Source organism: Melozone crissalis, unplaced genomic scaffold (assembly GCF_028551555.1).
Source record: "Melozone crissalis strain CALT ecotype California unplaced genomic scaffold, PUWL_Pcris_2 ptg000004l_1, whole genome shotgun sequence".
NCBI lineage: Eukaryota > Metazoa > Chordata > Aves > Passeriformes > Passerellidae > Melozone > Melozone crissalis.
This window is the reverse complement of record NW_026535782.1, coordinates 16,344,288-16,365,175: the sequence shown is the minus strand read 5'-3', so window position 1 is coordinate 16,365,175 and position 20,888 is coordinate 16,344,288. Positions and strand designations below refer to the sequence as shown.

The following is a 20,888-nucleotide window of genomic DNA, read 5'->3' as shown; positions in this document are numbered from 1 at the left end:
CACCAGATATTGCCATCAGCAACGTGACTGCAAAATTCTGCACTGTACTCCAGTGGTCAGCACTTACCCAGTGAATGGGCATCTTGGGGCTTGTACCATTTCTAGCCCCAGTTAATTGCTCTAGCAGGAGAGCAACTGCTCTGTCACTGCAGCAGAGGTGCTTCTGTCCAAGTAAAACTGAGCGGCAGGGCACCTGGGGGATGTGAACTGAACAGGATCAAAATGAGAGCAGTCAACAGAAATCTGCAGCACTGTGAGTTAGAGCTATCAACTCAGAAAATTACTTATATCCCCTGGATTATTTATCTTCTTATTTAATAGCTTGCTATAAGATGTATGGACCTTGTGGAAACAGCTTGAAGTAATCACTGATTGCATTCCTGACTGCGCAGGAGTCAGTAAGCCTCTCTGTAGAGTGAGCTTACACGGAGAAAGGAGGGTGGAGAGCAGAGTCCCTGCCTTCCACCCCTTCAAAATGAGGTTAAGTGGTATCCTAATTCACAGCCATTAGTAGCTTGCCATGCAAAAGAAGATGACCTTATAATCAGATTGTCTATTGTAAGGTTTTTTATGGTAACATATAGTAAATCTGGCATTTCAAAGTATCTTTTTTCTATAGGAGTTATGCATCTAAATGAGTAGGGGATGATGCTTCTGGGAGTACATCACATACCACAGTGCTAGATGCTTGAGGTTGGTTGTGCCAGGAATTGTAGAGGCTTGTGGTTTATTCAGTATGTAAATTGTGACAGATTATTGTTACTTTGTCTGACATCTCTGAACATTGATGTCAAAATTTGACTCTAATGATATTTTAGGCCCAGAAATAGTTTGGAGTCTTACTTTTTAGTTGCAATTCTAGAAAAGAAGAAGGATGATTGAACCTCTGAGTTAATTGTTATGCCAACACTTCCATCCAAAATATTTGTAAGTTGTAAACTGTGAAATCCTACACTAATTATTTGTACTTTTTATTTTTTTTTTTTTAAACAGAACTGAATTGAAGCTTACCCGAAAAGCTGCTTATGTGAGATATTTCAACAGCTCAGCCTTCTTCTTCTCAGGCTTTTTTGTGGTGTTCTTGGCTGTGCTTCCGTATGCTGTGATTAAAGGAATTACTCTCCGAAAAATATTTACCACCATTTCCTTCTGCATTGTTCTTCGAATGACAGTGACCAGGCAGTTTCCCGGCTCTGTGCAGACCTGGTATGACTCTATTGGAGCAATAAACAAAATACAGGTACAGTGCATAGACTAAAACCTTCCCAAGTACGTAAGCTAATTCTTCATATCGTGTTATCTTGTCAGCTGATCAGCAAAAGCACACAGCCTCTATGCAGACTTTTTGAATATATGTTGCTTTGACTAAACACCATGAAGTGTCATTATAAATCTTGATATTGTTCCCCAGGCAGCATAACCACACAAGTCTCATGCTACCAGCTTGCTGCCTTTTTTTTTTTGGAAACCATGACATTTAGTTAGTTATTCTCATTGCAGAACAAGAAACTTCATAAAATCATGACTTGTGGTGCTTAAGAGGTGTTTTTCCTTCAGAAAAGGAAGTTCAAAATTAGTACATGTTTTATATAGCATGGCTTCCAGGAGCTGCAGTCACAGATCTTCTTTTTCTGGACATTTGTGACAACAGCAGCAGGAAACTGTGCATTTTATGCAAATGTACATCTCATTCGTTACGAGTAGCAAACATAATTAAGGTACCAGTCAAATAATTATTATCCACCTTACCTACTGAAATTAATTGCTCATATACCAGCATGAGAGGCTTATCTGCAGAGTAAAATCAGGGTGGATTCTCATTAACTCTATATTTTTTACCTGCTGTTCTGAAATTACTCTCTAGGAAGAGAATTCTTACACTATTTGGGGTGAAATCTTAGACCTTTTTCATTGCATATTTATAGATGTGGGGTTTTTTATAGAACATAGATTTTATCATTTTTAGTGGGATAAAAATAACTAATACAGAACCTAAAGTTCTTAATCAGATGTCTGAACCTCAGTCTAGAATAAGAAGTAGGTGTAGGATTTTTGTGATTTTCAACTGGGCAGAAAATTCAAGAAATCTAGCTACAAACCTTTCCATTTGACATTCAGAAGGCTGCTTTGCTAGGTTCCATTATAGGCTTTCCTTGTGCTCTCAAATTCCCTAGGCATTAGTGGAAGTATCCTGTCTCTCCTGTTTCCTGGAAGAGTGTGTCCAGTGCCCTGGACACAGTCACAGGACTGGCAAGCCCAGTTGTCACATCATTGCCCTCACTTCACTGAATGCTTGCTTGTCTTTGGAGATATTAGCAAATGGGTGCTCCAGAACCTATAAATAATCATCTCTTTGTGGCAGGTTCAGTATAGTCCCCATAGACAGACAGGACAGAGTCCCAGAACACCAAAGCCCTTTACTAGTCTTGAGAAACATAAATAAGAATAATTAGCCACTCACACACCTCTCTGATTTAATTTCCACATCAGTTTAGAGAGTTGACTGGGCCAGGTACATCCTTGGTTATTGTATTTTCACATGTTTTTTAGACCATGACATTTCAGAATCAGTGTGCTATCTCTGACTATGACTGCTACAGGAGCTCCACTGGATGACCCCTTTGTTATGAAAGCACAGCTTTTTTTTTTGTCATAAATCATGTGTGTCATACCTTCCAGCTTTTTCAGTTCCGGCCCTTTCAATCAGCTGCCTAATTGTTATGCCAACAGAGCCCCCCTTCTTGTTCTGCTTGGGAAATTTGCAGGTGTACTGCTGGGAACTGATTTCTCCATGAGTCTGCTTAGGTTTTCCATTGTATTGCCCATGTAGATCTATTTGCTTCCATATAATTTTTAAAAAAGTAGAATTTGGAGGAGACAATATCTACAGACTATATAACCTTAATAAAATAATGGAATAGAGAGGCTGCCTTTCCTACATTATCACAGCCTTACTTTTATTTCCTAATGCTATCCCAAAAGGCAACATGAGCACTGGGTTGCTAACTTGTGTCATTTGAAATTACACTGCATCAATGCTGCACTTGCCAGGATCATTATCTGCCTTTTATTTTTTGTTGGTGGAAAGATCATTCCAACTCTTTTAAACTCTTGCAGTTTTGGAAAAGGGAGATACCAGCATGTAGCTGCTTTGTTTCACTATTTACCAGAGTGCAACCTTCTACATCTTACTCCAAACCCAAAGCTTCATTTTCAAAGGGTTAAACTCAGAGGGATGATCTTGCCAGATACAAGTCCTGAAAGTGAAACAAGTGCCAAGTTTCGATATTCTTTCTAAATCAGAACTAAGTACCTTTATGGCTATGTTTTCACTAGCAATGAAAGAATTGGTAGTTTCAAAAACATTTCCTTCTGCATCCAAAAATGTTGTATAATTTATATTTATGCCTCTTGCTGAAAGCACTGTGATGTAAAAGTGTCACCAGAAATATTAGTGCTCTGTGTAGGCAAATATAGACTGCTTTGTGCAATATGACCTTGTCCCTTACTGTTTCATCTGCTTTCATGGTGTTTCTAGGATTTCTTGCTGAAAAAAGAATATAAAGCTCTGGAGTATAATCTAACAACCACTGGGGTTGAGCTGGACAAAGTAACAGCTTTTTGGGATGAGGTTGGTACTTTTACCCAAACTATATTAAAACACAGAGTGTATATATATATTTTTTAATATTTGCTATGACACTCTCTAAAAAGAGCAGCCTACACTCTTTCTTTTTAACTAGCTTCAGCTTTCAGCAGGTAAGGAATACTTAGCAAGTAAGTAATGCATGATATTAAATTATACACATTGAGAAACTTGGGAAGAAACCTTTTAATAAGTGTTAAGGCCTGAAATAAGTAGTTATTACTGACTTCGGCCAGCCTGAAAACAGGATCAGGCTATGTCATGTATAAACATTGGAAAACAGTTCTATAATAAGCAAATTTTGTTTGTGTGCACAAATTTTGGCATAAATCCAATATATACATTAAAAAATATATATTCAATAATATAATCAGTATTTTATTGATAGGAAAAGTAACATGAGAAAAGTAAGTTCATAGTATGATATACATGATGTGTATCTGTACATGTATACTCTGTATATGCATGCTTTATTTATTTTTTATGTATGTCAAATATATATCATTGCAGGGGATTGGAGAGCTATTTGTAAAAGCAAACCAGGAAAACAACAATAGCAAAGCTCCTAGCACTGACAGAAATCTCTTCTTCAATAATTTTCCCCTTCATGCCTCTCCTGTTCTTCAGGACATAAATTTCAAGATTGAGAAGGGGCAGCTATTGGCTGTTTCTGGATCTACTGGAGCAGGCAAGGTATTTCTGTTTCTGCTGGTTCAATTAGAGTCCTAATAACTGTAAGGGATAATACTGTGTTGTTACCTGTATTGTTACCTCTATTTTTACTGTATTCTTGCTACCCTGTGCTTGCTGCAGAAATGATGGCTGCAGGAAAAAGTATGGATAATCTGCAAGTTTCACTGAAATAGTTGCTAGAAGTTTTATACTGTGGCCACTCTGAGATAGAGTTTGCTAATATTTTCTGTAATAGAAGGTTACAGAATTATAAGTAAATAGCAATTTAATGAAAAAATGTTTTCCCCATTGGAAGTAAAAGGAAATTTTACAGGAGTAATGCAAACTGAAACCTAAAGTCAAGGCTCATGGTGAGAATCTCCTGGCCTTTAAAAAAATGAAGAATATAGAATAGATATACTGATGGCTCAGTGTGCTAGAAAGGATTTTTTCCCCTGCCTTTTTAACATTTTAAGGAAAAAACTGAACTCAAGATGGTTTGTAACCTGACAATGCTGACAGGAATACAGCCAGGTGTGTGTGCCCTGGAATTGTGGTGTCCCTGATGACTCAGCTCTGGTCCCTATAGTGCCTCACTTGGGCTTCCTGAGACCCACGTGAAAGCCTGGGGAGATGCTGCTGAAACTGCTGGTATCCTGTGAAAAATTGTGGTTTAGATTATTCATCATTTTACTACCCCAAAATGTTATCAATGCATTTAGTTTGCAGATGACACATCCAATTAACATCTTTAATATAAAATGAGTTGAACTGTGATACTCTTATTCTCTTTGAACAGCTAGTAATTAGATAAGTCTTGATGAGTCTTTCATCTTCACTGTGTTTTTTGAGGAAATGTGAAAGTTAAAACAAATGTTCATTATGCTTCTCCTGTTTAATAAATTATAGGTGACAATTTCTTTTACTTGCATGGGGTAAAATCTTTGGTCTGTTGGAGTCAATGACAAAGGACCCATCAATTTCAGTATGATCAAGGCTTCTTATTTTTCATTAATGATCCCCACAAGAGAGAGCAAGGGACTCAGAGCATGAGAATGTCCACAAGATGATGTGTTAAGGTGCATTTTAGTGTGATATTTTGAATTAGCAGAATAGTTTATTGTTATTGCTAACACTGGCAATTGTAATGTAGAAATGTGAACTAGAAAATGTTGAAGGATGTATCTATATCTCCTTTCATCTGCTACATAGGAAATTGAGGAAAATTCAGATTACACTGAACAGTCTATGTGAGTACATGCTCACAAAAAATTTGCACTTTCTAAAGCAATAAAAACAAAAGCCTTATAATATTAACTCAAAAAGTTAATACTATAAAAGTCAAAAAATAAGGTTCACCTCCCACCCATCACCCCCCAAAGAATGCTGCCCTTCCTTTACACATTCTTAATGTGAGTATTCCTTCATGGTGCTTGAGGCTGTAACTCAATTGTCAGGCCCATGAAACAGACTGCACAATTTTATCTATATTAACTATTTAATCTGTAACAGATATGAAGCCTGACATCAGCTGTTTAATATTGCTTCAGTATTAGATAGAGCTTGTTTCAGTTTTGTTTTGTTTTTTAGTTTGTGTTATATGGCACAAGAGGCAGTGGTTTATCATCCAGTGTACAAAACATACCAAACAGCTGTCCTTTGCAAGGTTGGGAACTTCTTACTCAGCATTTTGGAAAAGTCACATTCTGGTACGAGGGAATCTCATGAGACTGCCCCACTATATTGTATAACTTACGAAAGGATCTCTGGGCTTGACAGCATGAATCTGTGACTCAGACAGATTTTTTAGATCTTTGGCTGTTACGTCCCAACTTTGCTGACTGTTTATCAGTGGTAAGAACACCACTGCAATGGCTCTGTAACAAATTTTTCCGTGTATTTCTCAATTCTATTCTTTGATCTAGTAGCCAATGATGTGTGACAAGGTTACTACAAGCTACTGATTAACTTTGGAATTATAACATGTCAGTACTGAAATTGCAATCAATTCTTTTATGAAGGGAAATAGTAAATATACTTAGGTCATGCATTCACGTAAATGAGTTAACAGTTACAGAGGAAAATTCAGACCATACTGAGCAATTGTATATACTTACACAGAGAAATTGCATTTTCAAGGCAGTACAGATAAAATACATATAAGCACTAGCAAAATTATAAACATTAATTATGTTTTACAAAGAGCAAACAAAATAGTCACTGATAGTGTGAAAATCAAATAGAATTCTCTATAAATACCAGTACCTTATGTCTGCATATGTTTCACAGATAGATTTTTACCTTATGAGATTATTGATAGCTTCATTAAAATGACATACTTTTGCAGCAGCATGCCTTTTTTACAGGATATCTTCCACAATTTTTATAATTTTAAAAATTAAGTTTCTCTTATATTAGAGGTCTTTCAGAATCAGACATATCAAGAAAATCTCCACTAATTGCAGTTTGCCCTAAATGTCACTTACAGGGACACTCTTGATGAGACAAATGCCATTTAAGTGACTTAGCAGAGTGACTCTCACTATGTGCAACATCTCTTTTTGTTGGACAGATCTCTGATGTATTAATCAAGTACTCATGTTTTTTCAGACTTCTCTTCTGATGTTGATAATGGGAGAATTGGAGCCTTCACAGGGTAAGATTAAACACAGTGGAAGGATATCCTTTTCACCTCAAGTCTCCTGGATCATGCCTGGAACAATAAAGGAGAACATAATTTTTGGTGTATCCTATGATGAATACCGGTACAGGAGTGTCATCAAAGCCTGCCAACTAGAGGAGGTTAGTCATCTAGGGCTTCTAAGACCTGTGACCCAACCCAAGTGAAAAACCCCAAAGAAAAGGTATGGCAATGGGGCTTAAAGCAAGTGAGAAATTTCTGATATTTAGGGAACTCAGTTTGACCTCCCAATTTTGTGGACTTGCAAGTCACCTTGTTGCCAGCTGCCTGGGAGATACACTGACAGTTCTGGCAGTTTACACAACAGAAGCTGGGTAAGCTGGCTCAGATATTATATTGTGTTTGCCTTCTCAGCCTTCCTTGCTAGTTAAAAACCTGAGTAAACACACTGATGCTGAAGAAATTATGTACAATTAGGTTATTCCTAAATTTTCTTGTCATATTTCTTCCACATAAAGAAGTTTTCCTTACAGTTTTGGAAATGAATCTGTTTTTCTCCTTTCTTTTGCATTTCAAAAATGGCTGCAAGGATAACTGGAATGTTGTGGTAGAAATCTGAATTATTTAGTAGAAAATCTTGACTAAATTTGGGGTTTTTTCTATGTATACACTAAAAGTTTTTAGACTGGAAATAATTGCAGGATTGATCCCTATGTGGCATGTAGCCCACAATGAGTAGAATCACATTAAAATGTTCTTACACGTGGTTGGTGTTGACAGAGAGTAGTATAGCAAAATATATTTTACACATGGCGAGATACAAAAGGAGCCAGCATTTGAGATCTTTGCAAAATCTGCTATGGCTTAAGATTTTGTCTGCAATATGCAAATAAAAACAGTAAATATTTAACTGTGCTGAACAGGATTTTTCTTTTGGCCACATAGTGAAATATTTTTCCTTAGCACCAGTCAAGCAAGAAACTGTAGCCAGTCTGTTTAAAAATAAGATTGCTACTGCATTTTAGCTCATTTAAGCAATAAAGTAATATTTCCCTGTATGTTTCTGGCCATTTCAGCTTATGTTTGGATTTTTGGTTTGGTTTGTTGGCAATCTCTTGGGAAGCTCCTGAAGACAGGAGAATTAATAACATCTGTGTCAGGCTTTCTGCAGAGCTGTCCTTAACCTCAGTCGTGAAAGTTATAGTTAATGCCAAAGCTCCAAGAAACAGCTGGCTTCAGCAGTTCAGACCTGCCCTTGCTCCAGGAGGCTTCCCAAGGCAGGCCCTGCCTGGAGCAGCAGGTGGCTGCTGGTGGCTGAGGGCTGGTGGCACTCTTGGGGTCCCCGTGCTCGGGGCATGGCTCAGTGTCTCAGCAGGCTGCAGCTCCTTTTCTCTCCAGGCAGGCTTAATCAAGCCAGCTTTGATCTGTGCTGGTGCAGCTCTGTGCAGAGTGATATGCTTCACCTCCTAGCAGGGCTTATTATTTGAGATCAGGTCTGATACTTATGCATTTTTTTTCCTCCTGGACTAAATAAATTGGGCTGCGCTGAAGAGAAGGCAGAACAGTCTGGAAGGAAGCCAAATGCATTGCCTTATTGCTATTATTGTGCTTTCTTGTCTTGTTAACTTTCATGTATTAGTTACCAAACAAGACTCAGTATGGCAGATTGAAGCATGGGTTTCAAATATTAATTCCCTGTTTATTCCCAAGTGTGACCTTTTAGAGATTTATTATATTAGTGCTTTGCATTGGAGTTCGTGTGTGGGTGTTTGTTCTCATTCTTCAGAAAGGAAAAACCAGGGGAGTTTTGTCTAACTGAATTCACTCTGCCCCTTTCTCTGAAACCTTGCTAGATAGTTATATATTCCACCTGAAAACAGGCCTGCTGAGTCCAGCTCTTACGTGGAGCCCTCAAGAAACCAAGGATTAGTGATAAAAGAGAGTTTATTTCCTTACTGTGCATATGCTGCAAATCAGTTAATATAGAGCTCTTTACAATGGCTAAGTCACATTTATTTCCAAGCTCTATCCTCACCAAAATGCTTTTGGAATACAAAGACATCTTCTTTGACCCAGTGGGCAAATAGGTGTATTAGTAGGGTAGAAAGTAATATATCTGTGAGGTACCCTTTTAACTTTGCCATTTCCACCATCAACCTATAGAGAAAGCAAACTGAAGATCTAGTCCAGCTCATAAATTTGATGTCTTTTCCCCTCCTTCTTTATTAGTGCCGATGAAATACTGCAGGTCACTCTTGTGGGTCACATCAAAATCCATTTATGTGGGTTTGAGGCTCCCAGGCACACAGGGAAGCCTGTTCTTGCCGCACACAGGCTGTTCTTGTCTGCTGCAGGACAGGATGCTGAAGCCAGGTGATGTCACACAAGGGGTCTCCACTTTGTTTTAGGTCTATAGAGATATGGAAATGGTATTAGAAAAGTGCAACTTACATAATTTGGGGTGCATGAGAATTTTCACAAAATTCAGTGCTACATTCTCTTGCCTGACTTTTTTGATTTGGTATGTAGCTCATTTACTAAGGAAGTATCACTTAGAGACTCTTTAGAGTTGCTAAGTATGCAAAGTAAATTTATCTCTAAGCAACTATGAAAGATGGAAAGTGCAAGTAAATATTTCCCAGAGCTTTTAGGTGTCCAACAATAGAATTTTCCCTCTATGGGAAATCAGATCTTTATTCAGAAGTTAGAATGTGTCATATGTTAGATTCTGTAAAGTTGTTGAGAATGGCAAACCTGGTTTATGCTAGCCAATATCTAAACAGCAGGTTTGCTTTGGTAGGTTTGTCTGGAAGGGAAGAATTTTTTATGTTGCTCTAAAAGATGTTCTCACAGCTTTGCATTTTGTTCTATTTGTGTATGGAACCATCAAAAGGAAGGTTAAAAAGATGATTTATTCTCCAGATAATTTTGATTAATCACAAAAAATATTACTAAAAAGCAGTGAAACTACGAGCAACAAAAGGATTTTCTTTTATTTCTTTTCTAAGCTTACATAAGTTTATAGGAATTCAGAACACTGAAATGGGGCATTTTTTTGTCCAAGTAGTTCAGGTAGCTACATTTGTACTTCCTTAACTCTCTTAAGAGATTTCTCCCTTCAGCTTCTTCATCTTTTTGTCTTGATGCAATTCACCTACCCCCCAGTTGTGCCATTATACCTGTTCATGATGTACTGTGAAACAGAAGATAGATGAAGATTAGGAAGAAAATTGTTATGCTGTATTGGAGATGTGTGCACCTCAGATATTGCTATTTGATATTGCTATTTGCTATTGCTATATTGCAAGTTTGACAAAGTGTGTTTGTGCAGGGCACAATGCACTAGGTTGTCAGTCTGTGCCTGAGGTCACAAGCTTAATTAGTGTGTACATGTCTCTCAAGCACCCTTTTTTCTGGTGCACAGCGTGGCTGTTGTCCCACCCAGTGCCCCTGACACGGCTGTGTGACTGATGGGCAGGAAATTCTTCTAGAGTGGGTACAGTTTTGTGAGTCCACGTGTGGGAAGGATGTGCTCTGGTGGTGCTCCTGGGAGTGTGGTCCCACTGGATGACACATGTGACAGCAGGGCAGTGTCACAGGTTTCATTCACGGTCCCTGGTCCTCACTGCTCTTCCCTGTGGTGTTCTCTGGCACATGGGGAGAGCAAGGGCAAGGGACAGCACGGTGCAAGCCAGCCTGAGTGCATGAGATCTGAGCTGCTGAAATGATCCGTAGTGGAATACAGTCACGTGTTGAAGGCTCAGAGAGGGAAATTTGTCAGATCTAAGCACCACTGCTCCTCATCATTTCAGGATGTCACTGTACAGTACGTAATACTGAAGAATCATGAGAAGGGTTCTCAACTGCATCTCTGTGAATCAGTGAAATTATGCCTAGGATGCTTTTTAAACTTTTTTTAATGTGTATTTTTATGGCAGTGTAGCCTGTTTTATATGTGTAAAATTATTAAGAACTTGATTACAATTATATTTCCTGATTAAATTTTTCCTTTAAGAGTAACAAGGCATCAGAAGAGTTAAAATCATGCTTACAATGTTCTCATTACTGCAGTTTGTAAATGGGAAAAGGTTAAGAGGAAAGCAGTAAAAGGTGAAAGAACAAAAATGAATGCTTTGAAGTTGAGATAAAGGGACTGTAATTAAGAGCTTCATTAGTGTTCTTGATAGCCAAAAGAAACAGCCTTACTGGCAAAAATTTCTTTTTGAACACCTGGCATACACTGAATATGACTGTAATGAGATGTAAGTTGTGTGTAGACATTGCCCAGATTTTTGTGTGATGCTTGAACTCAAGGGAATGCCAATGCATTTAAATTACCCGACACATTCTGCAAAACACCTCAGTAAAAAGATTTCAAGATGCATAGGAAAAGGGCTACCTGTTCCTTCTCTAGTACCTTCTTGCTCTCTTTTCCTTTTCTTGAGAAACAGAGATTATTTTAGCAAGCAAGAAAGCAGGATGCATGCCTAATTTAATAGGCTCTCTGAAATTAAGGTCCCAGTAAGCAAATAAGAAGGTGAAGGTTTTAACCTCCCAGGTTAAACCATTCCAGCATGGATCAGTAGTCCTTACAATTTGTTCTTTATTCAGGAGCTTTTTTGAAATGAATTGTTTTAATAAGAGTACTTTTGAGTTTGCAGGTGTTACCTCATATCTATTACCTCTGAAGTCTTATATTGGAATGCTATAATAGAGTAGACAAGATGTAATTAGTATGGATTCTGAACACATTTTCTAAAGGCAGTCCCCACAGGGAGGTTTAAAGGAACTCAAAAAGTAAGATGAAATGAATTGGTGCTGCCTCAGCAGCACTTTAGACAAAGTGGTTTAACCTTTTTTTCAAGTACCTTTCATCACATTCATAATAAAAGTTGTAGCAAGAGAGACTGAACTTTTGCTAAACACATCAAGGTAAGAATCAAGTATACTGTAAAAGTATATTTGAGAGATGTGAATTTCCAAAGAGATGGAAATTCTTTCACTGAGAGATGTGAACTTCCAGAGTTTTTATGTCTGTGGAAACTTGCCACTAAATTTGAAGTAATTCTAAAAATGTGACTTCCCTAAGGAAGACTGTATTAATTTGAGGTTGTATTAATGTAATGGTAGGGATAATATGAATATAAATTGAAATTTGTAGGATTTAATTTGTAGGTGGTATGTGGGTTTGCAAAATCCTTTTTATTTATGTTATGAAAAATAGGAAAAGAATGTGATATTTAGATTGAAAAATCAGCATTAATAGTCTGCTATATGCAGGGTATGGGATTTTTGTTTGATTTTATCACAGTAAGTGGTAACTTAAGTAATAACTTGAAAAGTTAAGAAGGTAAAACCTCTGGACAGTTGAAACAGGAATTTTCATGTTTAAATGCTTTAACATTGAACAAACTCATCCTAAGAGAAGGCATTCCTCCAGTCAAGACTATAGAAGCAAGCCTGTTATAGTTATTAGTGTTTAAAAATTAACAAGCATCCTATCAAATTTGAGTGGGTCCAGTAGTTCATGAGTTTTGAAGTCATACTTCCACAACTTTCAGTTTTACCCTCTTGTTATGTAAGATAGATATTTTCCACCTAGTTAATTCATGTGATCCTTCAATAGTTACTTAAGAGTCCATAAACACATAATGGCAAGCTACCTTTGAGAGATTACACTCTCTAAGTAAACACATGCTCTGATTTGAGAGACACCAGCTGCTCATGAATGTAATGTTTAACATGGCATGCAAATAGAGGAAGTGTTTCCATGTGAAATTAAATTATATAATAGTGTGAAAGAAGTTTGTGGTCAGATTCTGTAGGGTTTTGAGCTAGGTTTACTGGGAGTGCAGGAGATTAATTTTCATCTAATAACTAGATTGTGGAGAGATTAACTATAGAAAGAGACACTCAATAGGCCAAGCCCAGGTTTGTGTTCCCATGAATTCAACATCTCCTTGCAAAGGATGGAATCCACCCTGGAGGGAGAAGTTCACTGCAGTGCTAAGAATGCTCCAAAACAGAAACACATCCTTGCATCCCATGTACTGCTCCAGCTCCTTTTATCTCTGCTGATTTTGGGTTGGTTTTTGTTTGGTTGGTTAGGTCGTGTTTTGGTTTTTTGGGTGTTTTTGTTTTTGGTCACATGACTAAATCAGCAGGTGTTGAGAAGTTCTGTTAGTGAGTGAAATATTTTGTGCCCTGATTTCGAGCCTTGTTTTCACAAGGGAAATGGGCAGATTACAAATTGTGTGGAAGAGAGGAACAATAAAGGGTTCAGCTGTGGAACAGAGTGCTTTGTGGTATGTAATTCTCTACAAGAGGGTACTAAATGGCAGCTTGGTTATCTAATCAGGTACATGTCTATGGTGTAAATTGTGTGAGAACAAGTGACTTAACCTGTCTTCACAGCTGGGTAGAGCCACTGGCATGTCAAGGTGAAGTTTATCACATCCTAATACAAACAGCTAAAGAGTATAAATGCCTTTTTCAGGCAGAAAGTCCACACAATATCTCACAGATTCAGAGAATATCCTGAACTGGAAGGGACCCACAATGACCATCAAGCCAACTCCTAAGGCCATCAGGGCGCTGATCCCACAACCTGATCCCACATCCCACGTCAAACCTCCCACTACCAGCCCTGCACCCCAGACACGAGGCCCCCAAAGCTGGCTGCCTTTGCTTTTTCCATCCCTCACTGGTGTGATCCACTGGCCCACACAGACTCCTCCAACTGATATTCTCACCTGGCCCAAAATCATGGGCAGATCAGCTGTGAAGCTGCACTCAGTGAGTTTTCTGGGTAAACTCTCCCCATCCCTTTCCTTGTTTTAGGTACAGGGCTCTGGACTGATTACCTTGGATGTTTTCCTATCTTGTGTGTCTTTTCTGGAATCATGTTTAATTCTCTTACTCTGCATTTAACCTACCCACATGCAGTGCACCGACTACTTCACATTTCAAAAAATCTGTTCCATGGAAATATTTTGCCATAGAGAAAGCAAGTTTTGCCAGCATTTCTCTGAGTTTTAGGTGAGCCTGACACTCTGTTTGAGGTCACAAACTGCCACAAAAACAAAGCTTTTGCTTTTGGATCACAAATCCTTCATAAATGGTTCAGCTGAAGTGTAACAAAACCTTGGTTTACAAAATCATGGGGAGAGAGGAGTGAATAAAATTGAATTAAAATAAATAAATTAAATTTAAAAAAATCTGATTTGAAATACTTAAATAAATCTGGTTTTCTGGCTTATTCCCAGGAAAATGAGGATTCAAGTATGTTCAGGCTGGTTATCTAAAAGCCAAGATACAAGAAATTATTGAAAATTCTTCATATTTTAAAAATTCCTAGAAGTGTTCTGTAGTGGGTATGAGTCTGAAACACAAGTCTTGATTTCAAAACTTTAAAAATTCAAAAGATGATGATGATGAAAAAAGAAAAACTTCAGTAGCAATAAGAAGAGGGAGATTTTCTGGGAACTGTGAATAAAAGCATAGGGAATGTTAATGAAGAAAAGGAAGGGGATAAAGATTACTGTAGAGGTGACTATAATAAAAACAGAAGGTAAATAGAGAACTGAAATAGAATGAAGATGAAATGCAGAGACTCAAGACTGCTGCTCTGTTCCATTAGTTTCATGACTATTTTGTCTTTTATGAGAGAATGCAGAACAGAGATGATCAAATTGTACACAATTAAGGACAAATTTAAGGAAGAAAAAGAAGTCACACAAGTAAAATACTTAGGTTCTATCATTAGAACTGCTTGAATAGTTTGAGTAACTTTGGACACATTAAGCAACTCTTGGTTCTTAGAGACTGTTTTCTGTCATGCTTTATTATCTTCATTGTTGCTAATGATTTATCAAATTATTCTGATAACAATTAACCTCTACAGAAAAGACTTGGAGTGTGAAGTTCATTCTGAGGTTTCCTTTTTTAATAACAAGATCATATTTCCTGTTCACCCTGAACCTATCCTGGCTGTATTCTTCCTTACCAAGCCCAAAGATATTATGAGAGGCATCCCTTTGCTGCTGAGGTAGATGAATATGGCATTTTCACTGAAAAAAAAGCAAATAGCTATTAAAAAGGGTGCCTTCTCCTTGGGTGTGGAACTTTTTAGCTCCTGATATTAGAAGCATCCACTAAAGTAATCAATGTCTGTGGGAACTGTAGGGTTTTTCTACATGAATATTACCAACCTATTTCTTAATTTAAGCATTTAGAAATAGCTATCTTAAAGAAAATCCAGTGGCTGGTTCATATTTCATTAATATGCTGAGTCTTGTGCCGTTCAGCATCATTACATTAGGTTTGTCCCTGGCTTGATTTCACTTCCTGCACAAAATGACAGCAAGGATGTGTTGGGACCAGCCCTATGTACTTTTTTACAATAGGTCCTGAGTGTTCCAACAAATAGCATTGTGTGTCTATTGGACTTCATTGCTTTGTTTACGCCTTTGAAAGAAATTACTAAACATTTTTTAATTAGGATAATTGCAGCCTGAAAAGTTCTTTGTCTGCTCCATGCCATATATTATTTTGAGGTGAAGGGTAGAGGAGAGCAGAAGGGGAACTCATTAAAAGTCTGATTAAAATTCCATGTTGACACACCTGCAAAGAAATATATCTGATGAAATCCTACAACCTTTAAAGCAATGGGAACCCTGGAATGAATTTCAGTAGAGCTGGAATTTTACCCTGTTTGCAGGAGAAGACATGCTGGGCCCAGTTCTTCACCTGGGTTTCTTTGGGAAGGAGTAGAATCATGAAACAGCAAGGGCACCGGCACCATTACAGGCTGCAGTACTGGTAGAATTGGGAAACAGCTTAAATCAGCTTGGAGATCTGGATATTTAATCATGCAAACCCCTCTGTTGAGGCCAAATTTACAGATGGTCAACATGACTCCTGCATACATAATGAGACCACAAGTGATCTGACCGGGTTGTCTCAAAGAAATGCCAAAAAACTTTTTATGCCAGAATTTCACATGTTCTCTCAAAATACTTCAAGACTTACAGGAAGGTGATTTTGTCACAGTTAGAAAATTTTTCTCTAAAACTGTTGCAGGCACTGTTTTTCACATTCCTCCTCTTTTTGCAAATACTTGAGCTGATATTTTAATACCAGATATTTGCTTGTGTGACTCCATTTATAAGAGGGAAAGAATGGGTTAATGTGAGAATAATTTAAAAATCACCTGCAATAGATTTTCCATACATAAGAGCATCTTGATTTTAAGGTCAGAATCCTCTAAGTCAGGAAGTAAATGCTATTATCAAATTAAAGAGTTGTAAGAATCTCCCATTTCCTGACAGAGCAGGCAGTCAATTTCGAGCTCTTGAGTGGCTGGACCCTTCATCTGTCACTGTTCCAAGTCTGAACAGCATTGTTCACTCTGTTCCTGAGGTCAGGGCAATTTGCAGGGGAGGAAGAAGGAAACATTTTTTGGAAGGATTTTAATTAATGAATTTATTTATTGATTTATTTATTTACTTATTTTGCAAAACCTCAAAGGCCTGGAATGGCAATAGGTTGCCCAACAGAGAGTGATAAACCATCAAAATCACAGTAGGGGCCATCAAAATTGGATTGTATGTGTCTTTGTATGAAAAACGAGCTTACAGAGAGCAGGTCAACTCAGAATCCCAGACAGCATTGCCCTGATAGTGCTTCATGTGCCCTCCAGTGCGGAAGCTGTAGGATTTCTGTGGGTGCTGCAGAGACATGCAGACAGCTGAGTTCCTGCCTGCCCCTTGGCTGCCTGCAGGATGCGACCTCAAACCAGGATACCCCTTCCAGATCACAGCCTAAAGATCCCTCTCAGAAGCTCAGGTTCTGAGAGATCATGCACCCTTTTTTCCCTGAGAAGCTGCACTGAAAGGAAAATATGTGTGGTGCATGAGAACAGTGGAGCTGATTTGTCTGGCACTGGATGCCTCAGTCAGCTTCCCTGGCTGCAGGGGATCCCTGCCTCGGGAGCAGGAAGGTGTGCACAGGCAGTGTGGGGCTGTTGGGCAGGGAGCACAGGCACTGGGAGCTCCTGGCACAGTCAGGGATCCCCACTCACTGCATGGCAAACTGCCCTGAGACTGCATCCCCTGGGTGCCACGAGGCACAGAAGCTCATCCAGCCTGTGTTTTGGGGAACAGCCTGCTGAAAGCACACCCACCACAGTGGTAGTGCTGTCACTGTATTGGCTCAGAGATGTAGGTCAGGTAAGGCTTGAAGGCAGAATTAATATTTTTTGTTAGAGCGACTCTAAAAATGGAAAAACTAGAAAACCTTCAGGCACATGAGCCATTCTCCTTGTCTCCACTTCCATGAATTTCTGTGGTTTACATGGATCATCAATTTCAGTGCTAAATACCGCTCTCAAGAAAATTTCTGCCTGCCAGTGGGACACAAGTGTCCTTTTCTCCTTTCTGTGTCTTATATGAGAGTGAAATGGTATTTTCTGCTTTTATCCCTGGCTAAAGATTCGTTTTTAACTTAGTAATGAGTTCTAAATAACTTACAGCTCAAGCACTGGAACTTGGTTCCCAAACCTTTTGCAAACCATGAGCATTCCTGGCTAGGAATGCTTGTCGAGCCTTTTTTAATGAACCTGCCTGAAGTATATATTTCTCTGGATTTTGAAGAGCTCAGAAACAGAGTTTGCTTCTTGCTTTCCCTAACTTCAGCAGCAAGTGCATTTATCATTACTTGAGAGAACCCTTGAGCAGTTAGTGTCTTGGACTGACATTGTATGAAGGTACATTCCTTGCTTTTATGGAGATTAACTATTCAGACAAATATTTGTTCTTGAGATCTTGCAGCTTGTGACTGCTTTCTGTAATAGAATGATATGTTTTCTCTTATCAGAATTTCTGATTACATAAACAAATGAAATAAAGAAAACCTCCATGGGATTTTTTTTTTTACAACTGCTGTCCAACCAGTCTGTAGACAATTGTACACTATGTTTCCATCAAATCTGCAGCTTGAGTTTCTTGGATATTGAAAATACTGATTCTTAAAAAAATTGTTAACAGGATATTTCCAAGTTCCCAGAAAAAGATTATACTCTGCTGGGTGAAGGTGGAATCATTCTGAGTGGAGGTCAACGAGCACGGATCTCACTGGCCAGGTGAGTATTTTGCTCTTCAAGCACTGTACTGCTTCACAGATATGGAATGTATTATGACTAAGCATTTAAATACATGTGGACTATGTCCTGCTAAATAAATATCTTCTGGATATACCAGGAACGTGACTTTACTATCAGAAATCTGAGTTCTGCTATGCAATTTTGTTTATGATACACCTGCATATTAATTTACTGAATTTTAAAAGTTTGATGTCAGACAAATGCTATGGTTTAGCTTAAGATGAATCTTTCCCTCCCTGATGCAAGATTTGGAAATTCTGACCTCTAAGTGTAGCTTTTTATGTACTGCAGAAACCCATAGGAAGATATAAATAAATATTCCAGGACCTTTCTCTGCTATGACAATTCTTCAAAGTGTTCTATATGTTGTTTAATGACATACTTCCCGTCTGCAGGAAAATGGAGGGAAAAAAGAAAGCAGCCATGTTCCAAAACATTTTGTGCCAACACTTTGGGCTTCTCTCTGTCATAAGAAAAAGAAAAAAGTAGAAAGCAGTGACTAGTTAGTATGTATGAATAACTGCCTTGTCTGTTTGACCTTCCAATGTTAGTAAGTAATTCTGAAGGTCTACGGAACAATAACGTAGGTGTTTGTCTTATAAATTAGCTATGTGTTTCAGCAGAATCACTTAGCTATTGTGAGAAATCCAGTAATGACAGCTCTGATGTGTAAATGGCCCCATTTATTTCTGTGCCAAGTGCAAATTGTGTTGATTCCCATGGCCAGAAACGCTGCGTAGAAGTAAAATCACATTATAGCGATCCGTACTGGCATCCCATGAAAGATGTGCACATCTGAGCGAGGCTAAAAGATGAGATCATTAAAATGGAGAATCTTTCAGAGTGGGTTTGTGAGGCTGAAGAGGCATATGGGTGGTTCTGGTTTATGCAGTAAGGGGAAAGAGAAGGGGAAGATCAGGCAAAGCTTTCAAAGCATGTAATCTCACTAAGATTTTAATTTAAAATTTAACATATACACGGACTGTTTCCTAGATGTTATGGATAATCACGTCTGTCACTTTTTGGATGGTCACAGCTTGTTTCCTGGAGGCTCACAGAACTTAGGTATTTATTGTCAGCAGTAGAACAGTAATTTTAAAAACAATTACATGTGACTGTCATAGATTTTGTTTGGGCTCTGGTCCAAGTTCTGTCTGCTACAAGGTGTGTGTGAATTGCAGACAAAGCTCTGAGAAGTTAGGGGTGTAAATTTAGGTTTACAGCCCTGGATTGTACCTAGGTGATAAACTGGACATAATGTTCTTGGAGTAGCTTCATAAACCTATCTGGTGTAGTCTGTGCAAGGCCAAGCGAAATGAGAATCTGAGACAGAAGTGACATCAACCAGCCATCACGAGAAGCAGGTGGAGATTGCATGAGCCTGTCTTTCTTACAGAGCACTGCCATTGCCATTGCAACTGGGGGAAAGAAAGGACCAAGGGGAAAACACAGAGTCCAGTGTCCTGGACTAGAGTCAGCTTGCTGGCCTGGTACCCTAAAGCCAGCAGCTTTGTAGCTACTAAGTGCAACACACAAATTATATCAATAAAACCCTGCAAACTTCTTGCTGATAAAAGCACATAGAGGAGTGTGAATTTTTGTTGCTGTGCAGCCACTACATCATAAAAATGTAAAATGTGAAGTCCATTGTGTTGGAAAATTTTTCAATAAAGTTGCTGGTTTTATTAACATAATGAGCTAATATTGAGGGCTTTTTCTCTTAGTGGTTAAATATTTTCACACTGATTAATACGCTTTAAAAAATACATAAATGCAGCTGGCTGGATTTCTTTATTAATTATACTCTGATTGATATCACATAATGATTTTCATTCTCACAGAGAAAGGCAGGGGGTCTTTTTGAACTTCTTTTAAAATCTTTTTTTAAAGAATCCTCTTAACCAGAGCTTTAGGTCTCAGTGAGCCATGTCCAGGTACATACAACTTAAGGTCCTATTTGATGTATTCAACCCCAAAATGGTACAGCCCCATTGCAAATGATGTTTGCTATGGGACTGTACAATTAATACACTTTTATTTGCTCACCATTTTGTTCTAAGTACCTTTGAAATTAAGTGCTGAGACATAAATATTTTCACATGTTTATTCACACATATGCAATATTCCCCCAGGCACCAGTAGATGTTACAGTAGACATTAAATTCCCATTGAAATGGTCAATGTGCACCAATGAGGACTGTCAGATTCAGGCCATAAACAGATTTCTTTTTACACCGAGTAACCTGTGTAAAAGACAGTTTTGTTTCATTGCACCAAAATTAATGGAAAACTGAGTCAGTTTGTAATGTGGTCTGCAGCAAGAAAAGGCTTAATTAAAAATGTCTTATAAACACATTTCTTGTTAAACTTTAGTTCTAAATGGATGCTGTAGAAAGTCTATCAATTAAAAGATTTGAGGCATTCTTCTTAAATTATATTTAATTTACAAGAGACAAGAAAGTTAATGTAATTTCCATTTTTTTCTGTTCAGGGCAGTGTACAAAGATGCTGATTTGTATCTCCTGGATTCTCCTTTTGGACACTTAGATATTTTTACAGAAAAAGAGATATTTGAAAGGTATTGTATGTTTTGATAGACTGTATTTAAGAATCTCACCAATCAGCACAAAGTAAAATGAAGGAGTTTTAATAGCAGTACAAAAATACTGAAGTGATCCAAATTATGCCTGTTGGGATGTTCATTTTTAGGGTTTCTCATAGAATTATGTTTTAGTATTATGTACATATTTTGAGTATTTTTTGTTAGT

At 38.1% G+C, this 20,888-nt stretch overlaps 1 protein-coding gene across 1 annotated transcript in view; it reads left to right on the top strand.

The window, feature by feature from the left end:
- CFTR (CF transmembrane conductance regulator) overlaps window positions 1–20,888 on the top strand; it is an 87,582-nt gene that overhangs the window by 26,505 nt on the left and 40,189 nt on the right. Inside the window, exons 8-13 of the mRNA XM_054277779.1 lie at window positions 994–1,240; window positions 3,539–3,631; window positions 4,157–4,339; window positions 6,929–7,120; window positions 18,005–18,099; window positions 20,612–20,698. Of these exons, the coding sequence (XP_054133754.1) occupies window positions 994–1,240; window positions 3,539–3,631; window positions 4,157–4,339; window positions 6,929–7,120; window positions 18,005–18,099; window positions 20,612–20,698 (897 nt within the window). The remainder of the gene's footprint in view (window positions 1–993; window positions 1,241–3,538; window positions 3,632–4,156; window positions 4,340–6,928; window positions 7,121–18,004; window positions 18,100–20,611; window positions 20,699–20,888) is intronic.